The sequence below is a fragment of the Glycine max genome, chromosome 15, assembly GCF_000004515.6.
Source record: "Glycine max cultivar Williams 82 chromosome 15, Glycine_max_v4.0, whole genome shotgun sequence".
Classification (NCBI taxonomy): Eukaryota; Viridiplantae; Streptophyta; class Magnoliopsida; order Fabales; family Fabaceae; genus Glycine; species Glycine max.
Window position 1 is genome coordinate 34015696 of NC_038251.2, and position 25918 is coordinate 34041613.

At 32.4% G+C, this 25918-nt stretch overlaps 1 protein-coding gene and 1 pseudogene across 2 annotated transcripts; both read right to left on the minus strand.

The window, feature by feature from the left end:
• Positions 1 to 8507: 8507 nt before the first annotated feature.
• Positions 8508 to 10151, minus strand: LOC100807961 (protein LYK5-like; annotated as a pseudogene).
• A 6310-nt stretch (positions 10152 to 16461) lies between these two features.
• Positions 16462 to 21939, minus strand: LOC100791515 (ALA-interacting subunit 3). Of its 2 annotated transcripts, XM_006597926.4 has the most exons (9): positions 21658 to 21936; positions 21410 to 21535; positions 20710 to 20768; positions 20546 to 20620; positions 20335 to 20445; positions 20122 to 20192; positions 19086 to 19383; positions 17590 to 17879; positions 16462 to 16894 (listed from the first exon to the last, which is right to left on the minus strand). In XM_006597926.4, the coding sequence occupies exons 2-9, from the start codon at positions 21483 to 21485 to the stop codon at positions 16840 to 16842; spliced, it is 1035 nt and encodes a 344-aa protein (XP_006597989.1). In that variant the 5' UTR covers positions 21486 to 21535; positions 21658 to 21936; the 3' UTR covers positions 16462 to 16839. The 2 variants fall into 2 exon arrangements, with proteins under 2 accessions (XP_006597989.1, XP_003546639.1); XM_003546591.5 differs by having other exon boundaries at positions 21410 to 21939.
• Positions 21940 to 25918: the final 3979 nt, after the last annotated feature.

Here is a 25918-nt window from a genome sequence, read left to right on the forward strand (position 1 = left end):
AACTTGCTTTTGTATGCTATTCATTACTTTAATTGTTGAATAATCCTTGAAAATTTGTCTTGTTAAAACTCTATTAGTTTAGCTTTCATTTCATTTTTTTTGTCTTTGGTTATTGCTTGTCTTTTTGTTTCCTTGCTTGTGAGTTGCCATATAGGGAATTGAAAAGGAGGATTGGTGTCATCCCATGAAGAATTTGAGTCAAGAAGCAAGGGGCCAACCACCTTAAGAGCTATTGGACTAAGAAACACTCCAAATTGAGTGAAACACCAAAGAGAGAATAACCACCACAATTGAGAATTTTTTTTTGTAATTTTGTAATTGGTAATTTGCTTTGCTTTCAAATTTTGTAACAAAAAGACCTTTCATTGGAAGTAAGTTGGGAGCCTCCAATAGGTTACCCTACTTCCATTTATGTGTAATAATTTTAGGCAATTTTCTCGTAGGATAGTGAGTATTTTGTTGGTAACGTTAAATGAGGTCATCCAAACACTCTTAGGATCCGCCTAGTTTACATTTCTTTTACTTTAATTTCTTACTTACTTTCATAGTTTACTTTCTTTACTAGCCACATCTAGTTTATCTTGTTATTCCATAGTACTTTCTTCTTTCTTATCACATTTATCTTGAGTTCTTTTAGAACCTTAGCTTTTGCCTTTTTTACAAACCTCCAACAAGAAAGAACCACAACTTAGGAACCAACATGAGTCATCATTCATCTAGTGTTAATGGCAAGGGTACTAGTCATAAGGACCCTCTATCTAGAATCTTAGATGAGTTGAGTTCCCTCAAGTTATGGAAAGAAAAACTAAAAAGAAAAGAAAAAGGAAAAGAGAGGGTAAAAATAAATCAAGATGAGAGGGAACAAATAAGGGAAGAAGAAAGAAGGAAAATACTAAAAGAATTAAGAAAAGAAAAATATGTCTCCTATAGTAATCATAACTCTTGCAAGAGTCTAAGTGAAGAACTTCGTGATTATTATGAAGGAAGGCATAGGTCACATCTTAGACCTCACCCCCATATGAGAGAAAAGGAAAGAAAGCCTCAAGAGGCTAACATTAACCTCCCATACTTCCATGGGAAGGACAATGTAGAGGCTAACTTAGATTGGGAAATAAGGGTTGAGCAACAACTTAAAAGGAATTCTACTTCAAAATCTTATGGCTCTCACTCTTATCCAAAGAAAGACTAAGGTCAAGGCATCTTAGGGGTGACACCTTCTAAGCCCAAAGATGATAAGGGGAAGACAATAGAAAGGCAACCCCTTAAAGCTAGTATGCAAGAGAAGACTAGATTTATAAAGTGCTTTAAATGTCTTGGAAGAGGACACATTACTTCTCAATGCCCCACCAAGAAAACCATGATAATGAGGGGCCAAGACATTTATAGTAGCCAAGATGAGACTACTACTCTTCCTTCCTCTAGTGAAAGTGAAGAAGCAAAAAGGGAAGAATCTAGTGAAGAGATCTACCCACAAGAAGAAGGACAACTTTTAATGGTTAAGGAGGAGTGTAAGGAAGCAAGTGTCTCCTCCAAGAGGTTAGGTATGAAGGAAAAACATTTTGAAATAAAGACAAATATTAAAGTTATTTCCCCTCTTAGACAACCTCCACATTTTCTTCTTTGTGAAAAGACACTTGTTAGCATTGCGACACCTCTTAGGCTTGAGTTTATTCCTCAAGTAAAGGAGTTGTTGGATGAGGGTTTGGTTCGAAAGAGGTTAAATCCTTGTGCTTTGTTGGTGCCCAAAATAGGTATTATTAGGCATAAAATCCCTAAAATAGGTGGCATAATGAATGTTTTGGGTGGTGCAACCCTCTTTTGTAAAATCACTTGTGCACCCAACATCTTCATGATTTGTGTACATAGGGACTCATTAGGTAGGTTTATTCTTATTTTAGTTTCAATACAAACTTAGGTACATATATGGGACACCTTAGGTTTGTCATACTTTTTGATAGGAATAATCAACATGAAAATACAGAAAAATGTATGTTTTATTGTATTACTTTTCTTAATTTTTTAAATAGTGATCAAGGGGTTCCCATGAACCCTAAGAGAATAAAGGTCATTCCTGAGTGGCCCACTCCACCAAGTATAAGAAAAATTTGGGGCTTTCATGACTTAACAAACTTTTACAAAAGATTTATCTCATATTTTTCTATACTTGTAGCACCACTCATTGAGTTGGTGAGGAACCATGTTCCTTCATGCAAAGATACCCAGGAAATGGGGGTGTTGAGGAAAAAAGCCCAGAGTTTCAAAAACCTCGGGATTTGAGGTCAAATCCTTTTAAAGCGGGAGGGAATGATGTAATCCTACCCCACAAGGGCATTGGATAGAAGACTCCAAGAAGATTGGGTTAAAGATGCAAGAGAAGTCCTTAGGGTTCTCATGAGCCTTAGGGTAGATTTCGGGTCCATGGGCTAAGTATGAGCCCGCTTATCTTTGTACATATTAGATTAAGGTTTCATTATTTTTGGGTCTTGTATTTAGGGCTCCATAATATAGGTAATGTACCCTAGAAATGTAGGATTTTTCAACTCTTGTATTTTAGGGCACCTAGACTAGTTTTTGTATTAGGGGTAGTTTTGTAATTTCACATGCATTAAGTGAATATTTGATGTGTGTGGTTGGAAATAAATTTAATTAAATTGGGAGAAGCCCAATCCAATTAAATTTTAGAGGGGGAGGTGAGCATTTGCTTGCTACACCCCATTGCCACATCATATAGTCACACTTTGTGCATGTCCTTCATGTTTTACATGTCTGATGACACCTAAGCACACTTAGTGGAGAATCTTGGACTTGATCTTGGATTAGTGCGCTGAACCATAGCTAAAACTCACTAATCATAATTAGTGAAATTTTGGCTCCAAAATTTGGCTCCACAAATTCAATTTCAAATTCAAGTGAAATTTGAATAGAAATTTAAATTTCCCTCCAATTTTATGTGACACTTAGGCTATAAATAGAGGTCATGTGTGTGCATTTTTTGGAACTTTGATCATTTGAAAATTAAACTTTAGATTTCAGAGCTCTTTTAGAGCACAAAATTTTGTGCTCTTCTCTCCATCTCCCTTCATTCATCTCTTTCTTCCTCCAAGCTTTTATCCATGGCATCCTATGATGGTGAGCTTCTTCTAGACTCATCTTCTCCTTGAAGTGGCGTCTCCTCTCTCTCTTCCATCTCCATTCCGTTGTCATTCATCTTCCAAAAAGCAAAGGAATCCATTGATGAAGAAGATCCTAGGCCTACAAGCTTGAATGGAGCTTACATCACTGCCCTCCGGCGGGGGCGCGAAAAGGTCTCTCGCATGGGCCAAGGGGTGCGTCTTCCATTGAAGGAAAACACGTGGAGTCACCACCAACGTTTATTCGAGGAAAACGTCAGAAAAACCAAAAATGAAAAAGGTCGAAGGTTTGCATATTTTGAAAATGAAGGTTTGGGAGTTGTTTACACACGGGGAAGGTATTAGCACCCCACGCGCCCTTCATAAGGGACAACAACCTCTAATCAAGTGTGCAAATCATGATTTCAATATTATTTATTTCCCTACCTCTAATCAAGTGTGCAAATCATGATTTCAATATTATTTATTTCCCTTTTATCTTTATTTTCCCTTTTTATATATTTTTAATTTTTTGTCCTTTTTATGTCTTTTTTTTTACTTTTTAGGGTCGACAAGGGTGTTTCCCTCGCTCCTATGTATTCCTCAATTGTGATGAGAAAATCATACCTACGTAGTTCTTTAAGAACTAAACGTTGGTTAAGTTGTTTTTATCTTTTTTGAAAGATTAATTTAAATTGCGAACAAAAGTCATTTTAAGGCGCTGGACCTCGAAACGATCTTTCGATTTTTGAAAAGAGGAGAAAGAGTCGTTAAGGCATTGGACCTTGAGACGATCTTCTCGAGTTTGAAAGGCGAAGAATCGTTAAGGCGTTGGACCTTGAAACAACTTCTTGATTTTTGAAAAGGGAGAATTGTTTAAGGCATTGGACCTTGAAATGACCTCTTGATTTTTTTGAAAGGGGATAATCGTTTAAGGCGTTGGACCTTGAAACGATCTCTTGATTTTTTGATGAAATGAAGAAGTTTATGAGTTAGTTTTATTTGGTTTTGGCTCATTAATCTTCAACCCCTTTTGTAAGATAACTTGTGGCGTTAATGACTGGTTAAAACTTATTTTACATTGATGAAAAGAGTTTACAACAGAAACGATCAGTCGAAACTTGTTTAAATAGTGGTTAAGTGAGATTACAACACAAACAATTGGTTGAAATTCATTTAAACGGTGATTAAGTGAGATTACAATACAAACGATTGGTTGAATTTTATTTTATGGTGATTAAACAAGATTACTGCATGAACGATCGGTAGAAACTTGCTTTAAGCAAAGAAAAAGATCACCGATGATCGAAGAAGGAGATGAAGATGCACAAACAATGAAGGGGACCCCTAAGGGTCCATAAATCAAATTCAAATCCTTAAAGCAAGTAGTAACCGGATGAAGAACGATGAACGAATGAAAAACGAACGACGAATGCTGTAAGAATCGATTACGGATGCGATTCGGAAACGTTTCAGCCTTGTTTTTTCTTCTTTCTTCTTCCTTTCACTAATTTTAAGTGAAATATATATGCTTGCCAAGGGAGCTAAAGCCTTTCTCCTCAGCCTCCCACACCTATTTATAGCAAAATAGGGGGAGGAGCTTGCCGCCAACTTGCCCAGGCGAGCTGGTTGCTTCTCCCCCAAGTCATCTAGTGGGCCCAGGGGCTGAGGAATTTCCAAAAATGGACCATTTTGCCCCTAGCTTGAGTTTCTTGCCCATTTTCTTTCGAAACATCGCAAAACCCTTTGAAATGCACGGTAATTGGTGTTAAGCAACTCAATTCAGATGGAAAGGATCCAAATGTTTGCAAATGATCATCCCCGGATGAAATTAGGGTATGACAATGTCTCAATGGGAAAGAGAGATGAAGAAAAATCTGATAGACCATGGTGCAATCATTGCAAGCACCCATGGCATACACACGAAACTTGTTGGAAGATTCATGGGAAGCCTCCAAATTGGAGAAAGAAAGGAGGAAGTAACGGTCGTGCACTTCAAGCTAGTACGTCTGACCAAGAGAAGCAATCTCCCTCATGTCCACTTCCTTTCACTAAGGAACAATTAGACCAATTGTACAAACTTCTGGAGTCTTAAACTCTTCTTGCTTTGTAGCTCAAAAGGGTAACTTTTTAACATATGCTTTCCTTAGTGTCAATTCCAATTTTACTTGGATTGTTGATTTCGATGCTTCCGATCATATGATGGGAGAGTCTAGTTTCTTTGCTTCATATAGTCCTTGTGCAGGTAACCAAAAAATTAAGATTGCAGATGGCTTTTTTTAGCCATTGCAGGAAAAGGTTGTGTTGTCATATCCCCAACACTTATTCTTCAAAATGTCTTGCATGTTCCTAACTTATCTTGCAACCTATTGTTTATGAGTAAATTAGTTCAAGATAAAAATTGCCAAGCTAATTTCTTTCATTCTCATTATGTGTTTAGAGATTTGAACTCGTGGAGGACGATTGGCAGTGCTAAGGAGAGTGGAGGACTCTACCTCTTTAAGGATGTATGTGGATCAAGACAATAATCACAATCAATGAATTCCTGTTTTGAATCTATTTTTGCTTCAAATAATAAGGATATCATGTTATGGCATTTTCGGCTAGGCCACCCAAGTTTTAGATATTTAAAACACCTATTTCCCAAGTTGTTTGTTAATAAAGACCCTTCAATGCTTCATTGTGAAATATGTGAATTTGCAAAGCATCATCGTACTTCTTTTCCTGTGCAATCGTCTTATAATCCATCAAAACCATTTTCTATTATTCACAATTATGTTTGGGGTCCAAATAAAATAAGAACACTTTCCAACAAAAAATGGTTCATCACTTTTATAGATGACCACACTAGACTTTGTTGGGTGTACTTATTAAAAGAAAAATCTGAAGCTGAAAAAGTTGTCAAAATTTTCTTTAAAATGGTGCAAAATCAATTTCAAACTAATATACAAGTCTTTAGAAGTGATAATGGGAGGGGATATTTTAACACGATCCTAGGAAATTTTTTTCTTGAAAATGGGATTGCCCATCATAGTTCTTGTGTTAATACACCCCAACAAAATGGGATTACAGAGAGAAAAAATAAACACCTTTTAGAGGTGGCCAAGGCTTTACTCTTTTCTACTAAAGTTCCCAAATATATATGGGGTGAGGCTGTTTTGACTGTTGCATGCTTAATTAACCGCATGCCATTCAAAGTTTTACAATTACAAACTCCTTTGCATGTTTTTAAAGAGTATTTCCCTATGGCACGCATTTCAGCTGATTTACCATTAAAAATATTTGACTCTACTGCTTTTGTTCATGAACATAAGCAGAACGGAAAACTTGACCCACGTGCTATAAAGTGTGTTTTCATTGGTTACTCTCCAACCCAAAAAGGATATAAATGTTTTGATCCAAAATCATTTTTTTTTGTAAGTATGGATGTTACTTTGATAACCAACTTTTTTATAATGACATTCGTCTTTAGAGGGGAGATCAAAGGAAGATTATTTTGAAAATATAATTCTTTCAAATGATGTCCTTATTTCACAAGATTCTGAAACTTCACCTAAACTTTATTTCCTACACTGTGAAAGACTAGATAGTGTAAGTTCACACTGTAAATTTACTTTGTGAATGTATGAATTTAATTTATTGATTGTATAATTCTAAGTCTTGATTTCGTGCTACATAGATATAATCAATAGGTGTATGTGTTTTGTTTAGCATAGCTTGGCAAAGATATGAAAACTATCTGAGCTAAAATTGCATCTTGAAAGAATTACACTATACACTGAGTGACAATGTAATTTAGCTTTGTGAGAGTGGACTTTGTGCAAGGTCCACTTTGATTACATAGAATCCAAGGAAGGTTAACACGTCTATCTAGGGGATTGGGATAGGATTTACCATTTTTGGTTTAAACCTACTTTGGCCATTTTTGGTTAAAATTTCAGAAGCAACACTAACCCTAAATGACATGGCTTGGCACGTTCACCATGGCTGGTCATGGGTCATTTATGTTTTCAATTAAGCTTGTCAATGTAAAGCCTTAAGCCTTATCTTCTTGTTTCTTTAAAAATCAATTTGGAACCCTTCCTTCACCATTTTTGCATGAGTTCACCAAGAGGGAGAGGAGTCAATTTCTTTCTTCTTCTAAGCTTCATACAAGGTGTTCTTGAGGTTTCTTCCATCAAAGCTTTGGTAAGGGGCTCTTAATCTTCTTTCTCTTCTTGTTTTCCTTACCAAATTCGTGCAAGCTTCTCATTCTTGGTTCCAAAATTTCATTTTTCATTCTTCGAAGCTTGAGATATCAAGGATCTGAGCTCCTTGTTCATCTAAGCCATTTTCGTCCAGCTTCATCAAGGTAAGGGGATCTTGTTGTCTTTGGAAGCTAAGCTTCATTGAATGTCATTTTGATGTTCAAAATTCATAGCTACTGCTTTGGCTGGAACTGTATGATGTGTTGTTTTTCTTGAAATTTTAAGGTTAAAAATGTGTTCTTTGGATGTCAAAACTTAGTCTTAAATTTCACCTAAATTAGAGTTTTATAGTATATGGACAAGACAAGTTTAAGGAATTTTATTTTAGGACTAAAATGTCACGAAATTAAACTGGTTATTATGGCTGTATGGACTGTTTTTCTTAAAAATTTGACTTCAAAAATGAGTTAGCTAGATGTGAAAATATAGGATAACAAGTAAAATTTATGAAACACTGATTCCTGGAACACCTAAAAAATTGAAAATAAGTATAGGAACAAAACTTTGCAAAACTAGACAATAGTTTAATTTCAGACAGTAGACAATCTATCTTAGTAATTTTAAGCTCAAACTATTTCAAAGATGTCTCAGAAGATTGTTGCATTATAAGAGAGGTCTCGGGCTGAAATAAAGAGGTAAAATATGTTTTTGATCATTTTACTTTTGGTCAAATTTGGTTATATTTCTTGTAGTTTCACATTAGCAAATTTAATCTCTATACTTTAAAAATAGGTGGATTTAATCCTTATTTGGTGCTTCAGTCGTCGACTATTTTATCCAATAAAATATTTGTTGTAAATAATTGATTTATGCTTTGCACTGTATTTACAGTTTTGCCTATGCTTAAATTTTTGATAGTATTTATTTTTCCTATACTTGTCGTAAAATGTTTATATTAGTATTGCATGTAATTAATTAATAATAGTTATAATTACAATATAGTATGATGCTTTGTTTATTTATTTTAGGTTTAATTACCCATTTAATCTCTATAGTTTCCAAACTTGTCTATTTTAGTCCCTATAATTAATAAGTAGTTTTTTTAGCCTCTATATACTTTTTAATTCCCAATAAATTCTTACCGTTAAAATTGTTTAATATTATTAAATTATTATTGTCAGGAACTTGGCTCTTCTCTGTATTGGCATTTGATATCACTCACGAATGATAAAATATCATTTGTTGGATCATTAATTATCTTAAAGAATAACATGTTGAAATGTGAAAGTGTGAACTTCAATTTGTAGTAGCAGCCATCAATCAATCCATATGATACAAAACGAGGCCAAAAGAAAACTCTGCAAACACAAGATCAAAGAATCTCTTATTCCGTTGAAGCAATTGGGCAGCAATACCACAATGCCAAGCTCATCATCATCATCTATCTACGGTCAGAGATTTGGCTAACAGATCTAGACCATTCAAGCTCGTCAGATGGATCCCAATCCAACGTGGAGTATTGAATATTGGACAAAATCATGAAAACTTCAGAAATCTGTGGCCTTGCAACACAGCGTTTGGCATGTTCTGCCATGGAATAAGCCAGTTCCAAAGGATACTCATATCTCAAATCTGGATCCATGAAACCCCCAAGTTTCTCTTTAACATTCCCTGAAAGAAGCTCCAAAAGCACACCCCCAAACGCAAAAACATCCATCTTTGGAGTAATCAAACAATTCTCAATGTATTCAGGTGGCATGTACCCTTGAGTCCCCACCACATGCTTTGTCAATTGAATCCCCCCATCACCCCCTTGATCCTCCACAGCTCTTGCCAACCCAAAGTTTGAAAATTTAGCCCTAAAATTCCTATCCAAAAGCACGCTCCCACTCTTCAAATTCTTGTGCACATGAGGAGGACTTGTATAGTTATGAAGGTAGTTAAGCGCGTCAGCAACATCATGAGCAATATGAACTCTTTGCACCCAACTCAAAGGCACGGAATTCTCATACTTCTTGTTAACACTGTGAAGCCAATCTTCAAGAGAATCATTCTCCGCGAACCTGTACACAAGATAGGTGTCACCTTTGTAGACAAAAAAACCGGACAACCTTATACTGTTGAAGAGGTTAATCCTCTTAAGAAGGTTAATCTAACCCGACAAGTCACCTTTGAGAACTTCAACCGCAGCATAATCACCCTTGAAAGAAGCCCTATAAACAGAACCCTTGATCTTGTTCTCTTCACCGAAGAACCCCGTTGCCTTTTGCAACTCCTCAAACTCGAACACACTCAACGACTTAATCGCGTAACGAACCCCTTCAGAAGAAACAGACCAAGAGTGCATCATCGGAATAGTCGCCTTCATGGTGGCAGAACCCGAGAAAGCCTTTGGCGGCGGCAGCGACGGGTGTTCCACCTGTCGCAGTTGATAGAAACGGAGAAGAAACAGAGCAGCACTTAAAATAAGCAACACAACAACTCCAACCACGATTCCAACAATAACCCATTTCTTGGAAGAGTCGGAATCTCTGTCCTCCGCCGGAGCAGGACGCGGTGGTGGCAACGGGGAATCCTCCGGGGGGGTCGTTGCTCTTTGTATTCCAACCGGTGGCTCTGTTTTCAAAGGAACCGAAATCGGTGTGAAATAGAAAATAATGGAGGTAGCAGAAAGCTCGTTGGCTTCAAGAATGTTCTGTTCGTCAATGCCGAAGATATCAACAATGGAAGAAACAGATTCTCCCTGAGAGACCAAGTACGTGAGCAAGTACTTGAACCCTGCTCGCATTGTTTCTGGGTGGCTGCGGTATGAGAAGAGCAACAAAATCTAAAGTCCTGGAAAATATATGAAAGAGCCAAGGTACTAGTAACAATAATTTAATTTAACTGTGTTAAATAATTTTAACTATACACACTCGTTAGAAATTAAAAAGGTAAACTACAATAATTAAACCTTTATTTTAAATGTTGTTTCTATTTTTATAAATTATTTTTGCTTTTATTTCTAATTTTCAATTACATTGTAAATTTATATGATGTTACAAACAAATGATTAAGTGAAAACTCTACAGAATTAAATTAACAGTTTATTAATCTAACAAAGCTGGAATTTTAGTATATGTTTAGTTCCATTTGTTTTAGAGAAATAATTACTTGTTTTTTATGAGAATAAATACTTGTTTTTACAAACATTTGAGAGTTTAAAAAAGCAATTCCTTCGATCTTATGGGAAAAAAAAATCATTTTATGTTGGTCTTAGAGTGATATATGTAAATCTCAATTACTTTTATATTATTTAATAAAATTATCTTCAAAATATATTTCATTTAAAATGAAATGATTTAATTAAGTTTTTTAGGTGTTTTCAGATTACTATTTAACATTAATAATTTTTTTAAATCAAGTACTTGAAAAAATATATTTTATTTTACTATTTGGCGTTAGTCACATTTTGTTACGTGTTGACATGATAGACAGAGTGTCACGTCATCACATCATGTCAATGTCACGTCATTACCTTCAATGATGTGACACTAATGTGTCATTGATTGGACGTGATGATGCGTCACTTTATATGTCATACTATTACTTAACAAAAGTTTACTAATGACAAATAATAAAAGAAATTAATTTTTTTTTCAGATAGGTATTTAACAAAAAAATGAATTTTTAGGTAATAATATGAAAATAATCTATTCTTCAGGTATGAAAAAATTATTTAATATATAACATGAAAAACTTATTTAAGTCATATATAATTGGTGTTTTGCGATCTATGATCAATGTATACATATAATATATTATGTCTTTTCTCACTCTTTCGTGTCCTCTGGATCCAAAATATATATCTTATCATTTGATCTTGTTGGGTTCTTTTTTAGCTTTGTCCAGACATTAAATGTATACATCTTAACTCTTTAATTTCACCTTTAATATTTTCTTATTAATCTAGTTGAGTTGATTAAACATGATAAATTGATAGGTGAGTTATTGTAAATTTCAAATAGTATTTTTTTATTCCTAACAATAAAAAATATCTTATTAATTTAATGTATTTTTTTATTTTGAATGAGAAATTATCTTTAAAAAATAGGATAAAGTTTCTTAAGTCTATATAAAAATAAATTACATATATTTTCATCAAGTTATTTTAATTATTTTTTAGTTTTTTTGACAAGTTTACAAATATTTGATCAAATAAAAGTGTTTGAGAAACGATTTTTTCTTATTAACTTATAAGATTTGCTTTTAAACATAACTTAAATTTATAATTATCATTTTTATTTTTATTTTCAATAAAATAATAAAATTTATCATTTTATCTGAAATTAAATTATTTATTTTTTATAAAGCTCCTCCTTATCATTTGTTAACTAATTTTTTTTTCCAGATTGGCTTAAATAAATTTTTCATACCTAAAAAAATACGTCATTTTCATATTACTATCTAAAAATTCATTTATTTTTACAAATGCCTACTAATTTTTTTTTTGTTTCATTTTACTATTTGTCGTTAATTCTTCCGTTAAGTGATGATGTGATAGACAGAGTATCACATCATCATGCCTTGCCATTGTCATGCCATTGAAGGTACTGACGTGGGGATGATGATGTGGCACTCCGTCTATCACATAATCACTCAATGGAAGACGACTAACCACAAATAGTAAAATTTTTTTTGTTTCATTTTACTATTTGTCGTTAATTCTTCCGTTAAGTGATGATGTAATAGACAGAGTATCACATCATCATGCTTTGCCATTGTCATGCCATTGAAGGTACTGACGTGGGGATGATGATGTGGCACTCCGTCTATCACATAATCACTCAATGGAAGACGACTAACCACAAATAGTAAAATGAAATTGAAATTTTTTTTTAAGTACTTGATTGAAAAAAATGAATGTTAGGTATTAATATGAAAACGACTTATATTCTAGATATGAAAAACTTAATTAAGTCAAAGAAAATTTAAACTTGATATATCACGTTACAATAAAGGATAATTTTGAAAAAAATATTTTTAATTGGTATTGACACAAAGTTATCTAATTTTCATGAAATTAATTTTTGTTTTACTTATAATTGATAACAGAGGAATAATTATTTTAAAAATAATTAATGGAGTAATAATAAGGTAGTAATAAAATAATGGAGTAATAGTAAGGTAGATTAATAAAATAATGGAGTAAAGTAAAATAAAAGGGTAGTGCTAAAATAAATAAATAAAGCTATTCCTAAGCTATCCTATTGAGTAATAATAAGTTAGTAATATAATAGTCTTTTTTAATAAAATGATAGAAAAAAATATTATTTTATAGTGATGATAATAAAAGATTGGTTTGTCTATTTTTTATTAAAATGTTTTATTAGTTTTCTTAATTTAATAATTTTATTTTTGTGCCACACAATTTATAAATAATATTATTATTTCTTATAAATTTAAAAATATTTTAACAATATGTTTTGTTTCATATATTTATAATGATAATATTATTTCTTATTTTCACATATTGTAGTGTTATTTAACAGTCATTTCTTGCTCTTGTTTTCTTTCACATTTTGACTTTGTTTTGCTATTATCTTCTTTTTTTCATGTTGTAATATTATATGTGGTTTACTATTTTTTTTTTTTATAATTTTTTACTTTTATATTACCTTTGTGAATTATAATAGCATTTTACACTTATTTTAATTTTAAATATTCTTTTTATTATTTTATTACTGTTTGTTATTATTGTAATGGTATATTCTTATTAGGCTTATGTTTGAGGTCCCTGATAAATGTTTGATTTTTGTTTTGAGGTCCGTAATAAGTTTTTTTGTTGCATGGGTATCCGAATGTATTAACACTTTTGTTTTGAGTCATTATCGTTAGTTAATTGATGATAATGTTTTCAAGTTTATTCAGGTTGCTGAAAAATATGCTTCACACCTGAGGATAGTATCATTGCAGGATTGATCACTTACGATTCAAATCTGGCAGTATTTTTGTTTATGTTCCTCATGGAACAATCATCAAGAAACAAAAATTGATCATGTGTGTGTGTGTGGGTGGGGGGGGGGGGGGATGGGGAGTTATTGTGAAATGAGTTGGTAATAGTGACGTTAAGAATTTTAAGAATTTGTTAATAGTTATTGATAATGAAGACATAGAAAACCTAATAAAAAAATTGGTTAGAATATATTTTCCGTTCTAATAAATATGAAAATATTTGAAATTCGTTCATACAAAATTTTTAGTATGTTTTTTGTGTTCGCAAAATTAAAAAATGTCATTTTTTGACCCAAACATAGATTTGATAAATTCAAACCTATGATGACGACTTTTATGACACCCTTTACCGCTTTTCTTTACAACTCAATATGAAACTTCTCAGCACAACTCAATATGAAACTTCTCAGCACAACTCAATATGAAACTTCTCAGCACAGAGAAATATTTACATTTACCAATTAACCAAGTTAAAACTTATCAATAATGTAGATGAATCTAGTGACGAGAATCACATGACGGTGAAGACCTTCCTGCAACAAAGAGATTATCATCCGTGCAAAGGAAGCAACATTGTTTTCTGACGAGAAGGAAGGCAATTCCGACCATGCCGACAAGGAGAAGCAGAGGTGCCATCAAATTTAAAGTCAGTGAGGGAGTCGATCTGGTCCATTCACATGGTGAGGGAGACGAAGGGGTTGCATCACGTGATGGTGACCTATGAGTGGCGATCGGAGAAGGGGAGGGGAAGGTGGTAGTTGTTGTTGGTGGAGGAGTCTTCAATGACGACCTAGGAATGTTAGAGTGTGGAATGTCCATTATAAAATAATGTACTAAAGAATAACCTAAATATTAAAAAAAAAGTTCAACATGAACCAATCTTTTAATTTGTGCACGCGTCATTAAATATACAGTGTGTTTCAAATCATAGAAAATTATTCCTGAAATGGACTTAAGAATGTAACATCGGTACAAGTTATAAAAGAATATTGTTAGCCCAAAAATAAATCTATATTACATGTTTTCATCTCTTTTTATTTTCATGTAAAAGGTAAAATTTTATATTTTTCACAGGAATGAAATCTTATTCTAGCTTATTATATTATTTTTAAAATGTATTTATTTTTAATTGAAACAAATTTAAAAATATTTCACAGAATGATAAATGATTAATCGTTATCAAACATTTTTTATGTGAATAATATTCTTAATATTAGTATTTATAAAAATATTATTTTCAAAAATATAATTTAGTCTATGAAATAAATGTCCATAATAATAATAATAATAATAATAATAATAATAATAATAATAATAATGTTCCGGTAAAAATTAAAATTTTCAATATGCCTTTTCGTATTAAATCTATATTTGTTTGTCAAATGTTATTATGTTAAATAAAATAAAAATAATTAAATGGAAAATCAAAAAAAAATTGAAAAGTTTAATTAAAGTTAGATATTGAGATTTAATTCATGTTTGACTTTAGAATCAATCAACACAAGTTATAGGTCCTGAAACATTAGTAGGAAAATAAATGTATTGTACAATTCAAAACAAATGTTTAGAAATTCTTTAAGAGTGTGTTTGGATGGAGAAATTTTAAATTCTGAGAAATTTTAAATTCTAAGAATTTCAAATACTTCAATTGAAATTCTTTTATTTTCAAAATTTTGTGTTTGGATAAAAAAATTAAAATTATGAGGATGAAAAAAAAGAGAAAATATGATTGGTGTGCTAGTTATACGTGTTCCTCTATGCTCACACCCGATCGATATTTTAGAAGCTAAGACGGTGTGTTCTTGAAGAAGACTGTAAGAAGAGAATTTCAATTTCTCACCGTTTAGAAGGAAATTGAAATTCTAGATTTTTAGTTGTTTAAAATTCTGTTTTAAAATTCCAAAATTTTAAATTCTTCATAAAAAGCATCAAAACAATGAATTCTAAATTACAGAAATTCAAATTCTCTTTTCCTTAGTTAAAATTCTCTATCCAAACACACTATAAAAGAAAATCACAAACCATAATGGAGTCAAGTACAACTAATCTTATTGCAATCTCAAGGGCTTTCATCTTGTTTATATGTTTGGTATATGTTTTTAATGAAATAATAATTATTTATAATTTGGTATAAAGTTTTAATATATGCCATAATAATAACAAAGTGAAGGTTATACAAAATAATAATCATGTAGAGTCAACATATTTGGTAAAAATGAAGTTAAAATGATCTTCAAAACATTTTTACACTCATTTTTAAAACCAAGAAAGAAGATTTTGTGGATTTGATTTTTAGTTTTAAAAAATAAACATTTTTCATATTTGACACTTTTTATTATCGTCGTTGCTATCACCACGACTACCAACATTGTTACCACTACCACCATCACCATCAACATTGTTATCACCCCCATTATCACATTCGTCATTGCCACCACCATCGTCACTGTCACCACCTCCATCTCTACCACCATCATTGCCACCGACAATAACATTACACCACCACCACCACCACCACCACCGTTGCAAACATTGTCACTATCACCACCACTACCAACAATACCACCTTCATCACCATCCCCACCACCAACGTCACCGCAACCCTAACCACCCCCACTTACTATCACTACCATCACCAATAATACCACCAACATTTCAATGACCACCATTGCTAATACCACTTCTATAACCGTTGCTACCACCAACACTAGCACAACCATTGGCTGCCACTAACACCATGCTGTCATTGCTAGTTTGCCACTACCATTGGCATTGCCACCATGACCAATGCCACCTCCGCCACCACTATTGTTGCCACTATTGCTACTCCTACTGCCACCACAACCACTATTGATATATCTACTGTCGCCGCCACTACAAACATCATTACCATCACCATTATTGTCATCATCACACAAACATTCTTAAACTAATTTGAATACAATATGAAACTTTCAAAATGAATTTATTTTAAATTAATCATACTAAAAACTGGTTTAAAATGTTTTTAAACTAAAACTAAATTCTAGTTGTTATTGTTAAAAAATTTAAAACTCAACTAAAAGCCACACCAAACAAAACTAAAATTTTGAAACTGGTTTATTTGAAGCCTTTCAATATAGATTGCCTTCGAATCACTCAAGAATACGTCCAAAAGTTAAAACAAAAACTCAAGTGAAAAAGAATCCCTTTATGGTAAAGTACCATTTCATCTCATGTACATAACTATGTTTTCTCAAAGCTATAAAAGTATACCAAGCAGGAACCTACCTATGTTTTCTCAAATTGTATAAAAGTAGCTATAAAAGTAACTAGCAAATAATTAGACGCTATTTGTCATAAAATACAAGATATACCAATTCTGATGTAGAATAAAATAATTTTTTTGGGGTAGAGGGATAATAATAGCACCTAATATCTGAATAGTTATTATGAGTAATTTCTTCCAAAAAAAAAAAGCATGTATGAGTAATTGATGTACAATTACAACCGCTGTAGTGTGTATAATGCACAAGCCATGCAAATCTGGGAAGATCAAGTTTCTTTGCTCAGTGCCCTCCTGGGTTCCTATTCCATGACAAATAAGAGGGATCTCCAAGTTGCCTAAAGAAAGAGAGCAATTATATTAGGAGCTAATAATATTCAAAATTGCCGTTGTGCATGGCTGTTGATGTATATGAATCATGGACAAACAATAAACTACTATACAATTTGAATGGATATAAGGTTGAATTTACTAGGAATATATAATTGAATAGAAACGACAAAACATGCATATGTACAACAAAAACTATGCCAAACTCATTATATTTTGGATTTTGCTATTTATATATACAAGTTTCTAGTAAGAAAATATTTCTTTACTAATTTCTAACCTAAATGAATGAAGTAATGCATAGTTTTATTTTTTTCCATACCCTAGTAGTTCGGGCAGCAAATAATACCATTTTCTATTTCTTTCTTCCATCTTAATATGCCAGAGAAGAAAACTCAAATCAATCAGTATTAAATATACAACTAATTTGCAATACACTTGACATTCAATTAACTCAAGAAATATGTAGCTTCTAATCATAATTGACTAATGGGATGCTAATCAATACTATTTTGCAAGTAAAACGTCAAGGAATGGAAGAACTTAAGTTCAATTAGTTAATGCGTGCAAAAAGTGAGTGTACTCAACACCATTTATGATCAAATAGCTAAGCAAAAAAATAGGAAAATTCATCAAGGTATGCCATGAACAGCCTGTATTTAAAAGGGACTTGCATGTAGAAAGCAGTAGGGGATCTTTTTACCTTGGCTTGACAAGATATACGATGGTAAAGGCCATTGACAAAAAGAAGCTCAGTCCTCCAACAGTGAGATAAGCAATGCCAAGGAAGTCATTCTTTCCACCGAGAAAGCTAGTAGTTGACAGAACAAGCTTCTTCTTGCCATTAAAACTGTATGTGTTGTAGTTATTATGCAAATTCACGTTTATGACATCGCCTTTCTCCAGATCCACCTCAATCTTTCCATACAACTTCCTAAAAGTTGGCAAAGCAGCAGTTCGCATCCAAACAATAAGATCCTCTTGCTCACTCAACTGTTCCATAAACATTCAAAAAGTGAGCAACTTATCTCATTGACACAAGCAAATATAGAATGCCTAGACAATCACAAGATGAAACATGAACAATGGAATATGTTGGAAATCATAAAAATGAAAGAAAAAGCAACGAGGAACATAAATGAATACAAAAAAATGGTTTCCAACTGATTGATCAATGTCAGGATTAGCCTCAGCACAAGTAACACAAATTACCGAATCGCACATGGTGCAGAATGGACTATTTACATGAAGTATATTTCAAGGGCTTTTAATTTAAAATAAGCAGTAAAATATTACAGAGGATAGCCATTTCACTGCACAACTCAAGATGCCTTTTTGTTCACTAGCTGATTCATCATTTGTTAATTCAAAGTCAGGAATGAATATAAAATCAAAGGTTTCAAAACTTGGAGCAGAAAACTCATTCATACCAAAAGGTGCCAAGAGTTACGGTATCATTCCCACTCTCTACTTTGATCATAACTGGAAATTCAACAACTGTATTACATTTGGACAAATGATATGCCAATTATTTTCTACTGCTACCATTTCAGTAAGGACTAAACTAGGAATTCTGTATACAGAAAAGGTAAAGGACAAAAAATTGATCCTCATGGCAATAAAAAGATACTAATGTTATTTCTCAATTATATATATATATATATATATATATATATATATATATATATATATATATATACTTTTACACTTTTGATATTAAGAAAATATATATTATTTTTCCTTCCAAAACTTTCCCTGCCTTTGGATTGATTAGCTTAGTTTCAGTTTCAGTTTCAGCCAGTTAAATGCAAGTCAAATAGAAATTTAACCATAGTTCCATTCCAAACTTTATCATACGCATGATAACTATACCGGTAATTTATGTTTATAAAATAGAAAAGTGGTTTAGAACTCAATTTTTAGTAAAAGAAAAAAAGGATCAAAATAATACAAAACCTATGTGCACAGTATGTATACCAATCATTAGGGTTCCTGAAGTAATTAAATAACAGCTAATAACAACAACATTAATAAATTATAATGAACCAAAAATTGCAAGCAAAAAAAGTGACTCAATGTAGACTGCAGCACATAGCAAAACAACCTCTATTTACTGTTCTGAACTCTATGAAGAAAGAGAATTAATATAGTTTATAGATGCTTATTTCAATCAAAGTATGAGTTCATGTAAAGACTTACTGGTATACTTTCATTGAGGCTACCACCGCCTATTATAGAACCATTCTGGAAATTTTTAGGAAAAACGTCACTTCCAAATTTGTGGTCCCTGTCACTCTTCCATGAGATGTCTTTCTTGTTCACTGTCAAATTCTTGCTGTTGCGTGAGAAGCTGTATGTATCATTGAACAAGCTCCAAGCTATAAGACCACAAGGTAAAATTGCCTTTCCATTTGCATTATTTTCAGGCTCACAACCACTTACGGAGTTTGCTTTTCCAGAATCCCTCAGCTGTTCATCGTTTCGGCTTTTAACATACCTAAATTACAAAAGATGAACATATTTATAACAATACAAACAATTATATAAAGTGAATTATATGCATTAGATTCCTCTATTGACCAACCAGGCTTCTAGACAGAATTATTGAAGGAACCAGTCAGTCGAAGACATTGAAGTGATAGACTACTTATACATATATATTTTTTAAAAAGGAAAACTGTTCAGAATATAAGATGAATGCATGAAAAGTAAAGTACATAACTTCAAATCACTGTCTCTTAAAACTTCATCCCATATTCCCATACAAATAGATCACTTTTATCTCTGATGCAATTCCCTAAACTTCTTAAAGTTAAAAACAGAACCATAGCTACAACTCCGAAAAGTTATATTTATAATTTATTAAAATATTTTGTCATTGTACATGAAAGCTTTTAAATGAACTTCATGTCAGTTGTCAACTAGTTATTTTTCTACTTTCATTGAAAAACTGTAGCAGACTAGCAGGAAAGCATGAAAGCTAAGCAAAAGTGCAGTTCAACTCAGCATTTGATAGCAACATGTAAAATTGCCCAAAAGAGAAGGGTTGTGTTAGATAGTTGGCAGCCAATAAAAATCATTGTTGAACAATAAATTTCTCAGAGCCCAATGGTGTTGATTGGTCGTTGCCGATACTTATCACTTGAGACCAATTTCCTCATGGCTGGTAAACATGAAATTCAAATCAATTGGATAAAAAGTTGCGTGATTCACGAGAAATAAAAGGAGTATATACCGGCGATGATTCTGGTAAAAGTTGTCAAGCTGGTAGTAAACATAGATAGGGGATTTCATACGCTTGTCCACCTATTATTCACAAGAGTAATGTTTAAGAAAACAAACTATTGTCAAAATTTGAAATCCATAATTCATCAATTATGGGAACAGAGTTAACAGAAAAAATAATGGTTAAGCATCAAAAAGAGAAATCAGTGTCAAGAAAACTTACAGTTAGCTGCCTGTTGCATTGCTTTTCTCCAGGAGTCTGAATGTATGCCACCTTGTCTGTCACATTTGACGGTATGCAGCGCAAGTCGTACCGATCGATAATTTCAACAACCTGATTGATAGATAGATAATAAACAAAAAATTAAGTCAGCACTATTTATAATATAAAGAACAGGTAACCAAAATTCGGAAAGTACAGCAGTCAAGCATACATCATGCGAAGCAATTAATGAAGCAACTCCAATGGGAATGAACACAATGGTGACAATCAAGAATGCTGAAATAACCTGCAGTGAAAGCAATACACCAATTTAAATAATGACTTCTAAAAATATGAAGAGAATCACTGACAACATATCCTAACAGGAAGATTTACCGCTCTTGGTGTGAGAATAGGTTTGCATGCTGGAAGTTCTTGTTGTGTAAACTTTGAGTCTGAAAGGCAAAGCAACGTCAAAAATTAGAAACAACAAGGGACACAAACACAATTGTTGATGAATCAAAACTTGCTGTCTAACTTCAGAAAAAAAGAAAAAAACAGAAAACCTCCGTACCTAGCTAACCAATAAATATCCATGTCAAAAGCATTTCCTTAACTCGAAAAAGCATAATAAAAACCAATCAAAGGTGGGTAGTATCTACTTTAAGTCTTTAACAAAGTCTTATTGCTGTGTAAACTAAATCTGAAAGCCTTTTTTTGTTTCAAAGTTAGAAACATCAAAGGAAACAAACACAATTGTTGCTGAATCAAAACATTCTGTCAAACTTAAAAGAAAAAACAAAAAAAAAAACTCCTCAACTAGCTCAATAATAAATAGCAATGCCAAAAGCATTTCCTTACACAACACCAACTAATAAAGAAAAACAAAGTCTAAATTCTTGAAATACAGCTTCAAAAAGGGTCTTAAAAGAAAAAGATCAACCCCCTTTAAGAAACAAACCTCAACAAAACCATTAACCCTTCCCAACCCAACATGCACTTACCAAAAGCAAAAATTCACGTGGCAAACACATGAAAATCACCAAAAACAAAAATGGAAAGCCAAAAACAAATGACAAGATAAGAGAATTATTACACTTGGGTCTCTTGCTTTGTCTCCTGGTAGCATTGGAATCATTGGATCCAGCACCCCCAGCGTTGGACGTAGACATGGCCAAAGAACCAATCCAATTCAATCAAAAACTAAACCTTTTCGGAAAACCTCCAATTCCCAGAAGAGAATTCAGACCAAAGAAGAACAAATCAACAAATGAAGATTGAAATTAGAGAGAGAGAGAGAGAGAAAAGGTGGATATAATCGTAGAAGAAGAGTGGGCGGGTTACCAGTTGGGTCGGTGGCTCTGGGAATTGACTTTTATTGTAGAAAGGAAAGAAGGAGGAGGGTTCAATTGGCGGGGGCGGCCGGTGACCCTTTCTCTCTTTCCCTCTTCAAAGAAAGAACAGAGAGAGAGAGTAGCAAAGACCAGTCAAACAAATGCAAATACAAATCACACGATTGAATTCAACTGCTTATGTTATGGGCTATGTCAAATTATTATTTTTTTCTTCTTCTGTTTTTTGTCTTTTATTCTCTAATTTTGGTTTTTCAAACGTTCCAGAATGCAGACAGCGGACCTGACTGAAAGTTCAATGCCATATCATATGAAAATTACAAATTGAGAAATGCTGCAAACACATTTTTATAATATATTTTTTTAATATATTATTTCTTATTAATTATAAGCAATTTTGTGAAAACTGATCTGAGATAGTGCGTCAGTCAATATATTAATGATCAAATGAGTCATTAATTAGTTTGATTTGATATAATATATTTTAAAATTTTTAATATATATATATATATATATATATATAATAATTTAATCCATTCTCCAAATTTATTATTATCATTAAACAGTGGCTACAAGAATGGATATGGTGAACTAATTAGTAAATTTATTGTGTTACTAATGTCATATTCAAGCCTCAACTATAATTGCTTTGTATAGCACCAACTACAATTGCGTCAACTACAAATAAAAATAATAAAATATTAAAAAATATTTTCAATTTACTTTGATTTTTTTTTAAAGACACTTATATCATTTATTCCTTCAAATAGACATCGACAATACATAGAGAATATGTCACAAAATCTTGAAGACTAGCGTAAAATTCCAAAGGCCCTGACTAATGAATGGGCAACTGGATTTGCTTCCCTTCTCTTCTAAGAAAAACACAACTTTGTAATCTGGTGTAGATTTTAACAAAGTGATAATCTCTCTATGCTCTGAGTTGTCTCATTGCCCTTTATTAATAGAATTTACTACTCTTTGACAGTCAACTTCAAGAAGCACTCTTTGATGACCCCGACTTTGCAACCTAGAAATGGCTCCAGCCAAGGCAATGGCTTCCCCCCTCACGCACCAGGGGATTGAAATTTTGAGCTTTGGTTCGGGCTTCCACAAAACTGTTAGAATTTATGTCTCATGTGAGAGACATGTGACTTATGTAGGGACTAATAAGTAAATAATTAATGATTAAGGACTAAATTGTAATTGGGCTTAATAGGAGAAGTTTCTAGGGTTAACTGCTACTTGATGAGAGTAGTGGTTATAAAAGGGGGTTAATACCCACTAACGTGAAATAAGGTCCCCTTCCTGACCAGAAAAGTGTTCTCTCTCATTCATAGTCATCACGAATGGAGAGAGGCAGAAAAGAAAGGCTAAAGGAAGTGAAATCTTATTTCTCTCATTTTCCAAGGAGATCAAAGTGCACCGGAGAGAAGTTCCTATGGAGAAAGGTACACAAAACATTATCTATTGTTTATTGATTATTTGTGAGAATCATAGGTTTCAAAATCCTGTTGTTTCCTATAATTGATAGTCTAGGAAACCCCTTAAGAATTTTTACATGGGTATAAATTTATGATTCTCCAAGAATGATTTAATTTCTCTTAATTATACATGAACCCTGATTATGAAATTTAGGGATAATTTAATTTCTTTCAATTATGTATGAACCCTAATTATGAAATTTAGGGATAATTCAATTTCTCTCAATTATGCATAAATCCTAATTATGAAATTTAGGAATTTTATTTTCTGCTGCATGTATTTTTTTATTGGCAATATTTTTATTATTGTTGAATACCAATTTTTGGAGAAAGATTATTTGAAAACTTATGATTATGGGAGAGAAAGTTGCACGGCATGTATATATTAAATTTGGAGAAAGTTTTTACTTCTAATGGTGAAAGAAAGGAAGCGTGCCTAAACGTAAATATTCAATTTCAATTTTGAAAAGCTGCCCAGGTAAGTTTGTAGGAAGAATATGAAATTTTGGAAATTGTTATTTGCAACCTTATGTTTGTTATTTCCAATCCCACTTGATCTTTTTTTTTCCAAAAAATTATTGTTGAGCGTGATTAAAGAATTGAAAATTTATGTTCTGTAATTAAATTAATGTGAATGTTTTGCAATTATTGGTAGCAGTAAATATATGTATATGCTACATATTTGCTTGAACGTGTTAGAATGTAAAAACACAAATAAATGCAAATATTATTTTATGGTCTGGAATGAAATTAATAGAATGGCTATGAATTGTTAATAGTAATAAGTATGTCTAGGCCATACATATTTGGTTGTAATTAAATGTATGTTGAATTTGTTAGTCACCAAAGTGGCCAAATTTGTAAGGTTATTTAATTCTAAATTAATGATTATTTCAATTATACTTGGTTGGAATTAAATGTATGTTGAATTTGTTAGTCACCAAAGTGGCCAAATTTGTAAGGTTATTTAATTCCAAATTAATGATTATTTCAATTATACTTGGTTGGAATTAAATGTATGTTGAATTTGTTAGTCGCCAAAGTGGCCAAATTTGTAAGGTTATTTAATTCCAAATTAATGATTATTTCAATTATACTTGGTTGGAATTAAATGTATGTTGAATTTGTTAGTCACCAAAGTGGCCAAATTTGTAAGGTTATTTAATTCCAAAATTAATGATTATTTTGATTACTCATAGAATAATGGATGCTAAATTATATGGTTATTGATTTATGGGTAATTGAAATTCATTGTTATAAGGCATTTATGAATCGCCCAAATGTTGATTAGTTGTTCTTATAATTAATGAATATAATTGTAGGCGATTTGTATGTATCATTAGTTTTATTTATATGTCCAAAGGAAATAGATACTACTAATTGGTGCATATTTAATTGCCAAATAATATTAAAATTTTATTAGCATCATTATGTTTGTATGTTGTGTGTTGATGTATCACCCAAAGGAGAACATCAATATACATTGACTGTTATCTGAATGAATCATATGTATGACATGTATTTTATGTCTCAAAACACTTATGTGAATTTTATTATGTAATACATGTTTTGAATCCATTGGATTCTTATGTATCATCTGAGCCAATTTTAATGGGCATAACTTCTCTGACTGAAATGAGCAAGTCCAATTTCACCTCGGTGTTTTGGATCATGATCTTGCTATGTTGGAAGAGAAGTTTGTTACTATTATTGATGTTAGTAGCAATGAAGAGAAAGTTCATTATAAAACTTGGGAAAGATCTAACAGACTCAACCTAATGTTGATGAGAATGACTGTTGCAGACAGTATTAAGACAACTTTCTCTAAAAAGTTTATGTGATTAGTGGGAGAGCGCTCTCAAACAGCTGATAAGTCTGTTGCTGGGACATTAATGAGTACATTGACCACCATGAAGTTTGATGGTTCACGTACTATGTATGAACATGTCATTGAGATGACAAACATTGCAGCAAGACTTAAGACCTTGGGAATATAATGGCTGTGAATGAGAACTTTCTTGTTCAGTTTATTCTAAACTCATTATCGTCTGAGTTTGGCCTGCTCTAAATGAACTATAATACCATGAAAGATAAATGGAATGTGCATGAATTGCACAATATGTTAGTTCAGGAAGAAACGAGGCTTAAGAATCAAGGAAGTCACTTAGTCCATTATGTTAGCCACCAAGGGAATCAAGGAGCTTGAAAAGAAATTTATGAAGAAGCATGATAAAGGCAAATGGTCATTAAAGAACAATGACGAGTCTTTGCAAATCTAGAAGAAAGGTATTAAAGGACAATAATTGTCAATTTTGTGAAATTAAGATATTTCAAAAAAAAAAAAGGATTGCCTAAAGTGTAAGTCTTGATTTGAAAAGAATGGTGAGCTTAATGCTCATGTATGTTTTGAATCAAACTTAACTGTAGTTTTCCATGATACATGATGGATTAATTCTGGATGTATGACTCATGTTTCTAACATTATGTAGAGATTCCTTACCATGCAAACCATAAGCCCAAATGAGAAGTTTGCTTTTCATGGGGAATGGAGTGAAAGCTCCAGTGGAAACAGTTGAGACTTGTTGTTTAAAACTCGACACTAGACTTCGTTTAGATTTATTGGAAACTCCTTATGTACCTAGTTTATCTAGGAATTTAGTTTCGTTATCTAAACTTGATGTTACTGCATACTCTTTTAATTTTGGTAATGGATGTTTCAATTTATTTAAGCATAATCATCTCATTGGTAATGATATTCTTGTGATGGTT

Coding starts and splice junctions, on each gene's coding strand:
- LOC100791515 (XM_003546591.5), bottom strand. CDS start 21,485: ATGTCTACGTCCAACGCTGGGGGTGCTGGATCCAATGATTCCAATGCT. Junction 20,769..21,409: donor ACAAAGCAAGAGACCCAAGT/GTAATAATTCTC, acceptor TTTGCCTTTCAG/ACTCAAAGTTTACACAACAA. Junction 19,384..20,121: donor TTTTACCAGAATCATCGCCG/GTATATACTCCT, acceptor TTTGTAATTTAG/GTATGTTAAAAGCCGAAACG.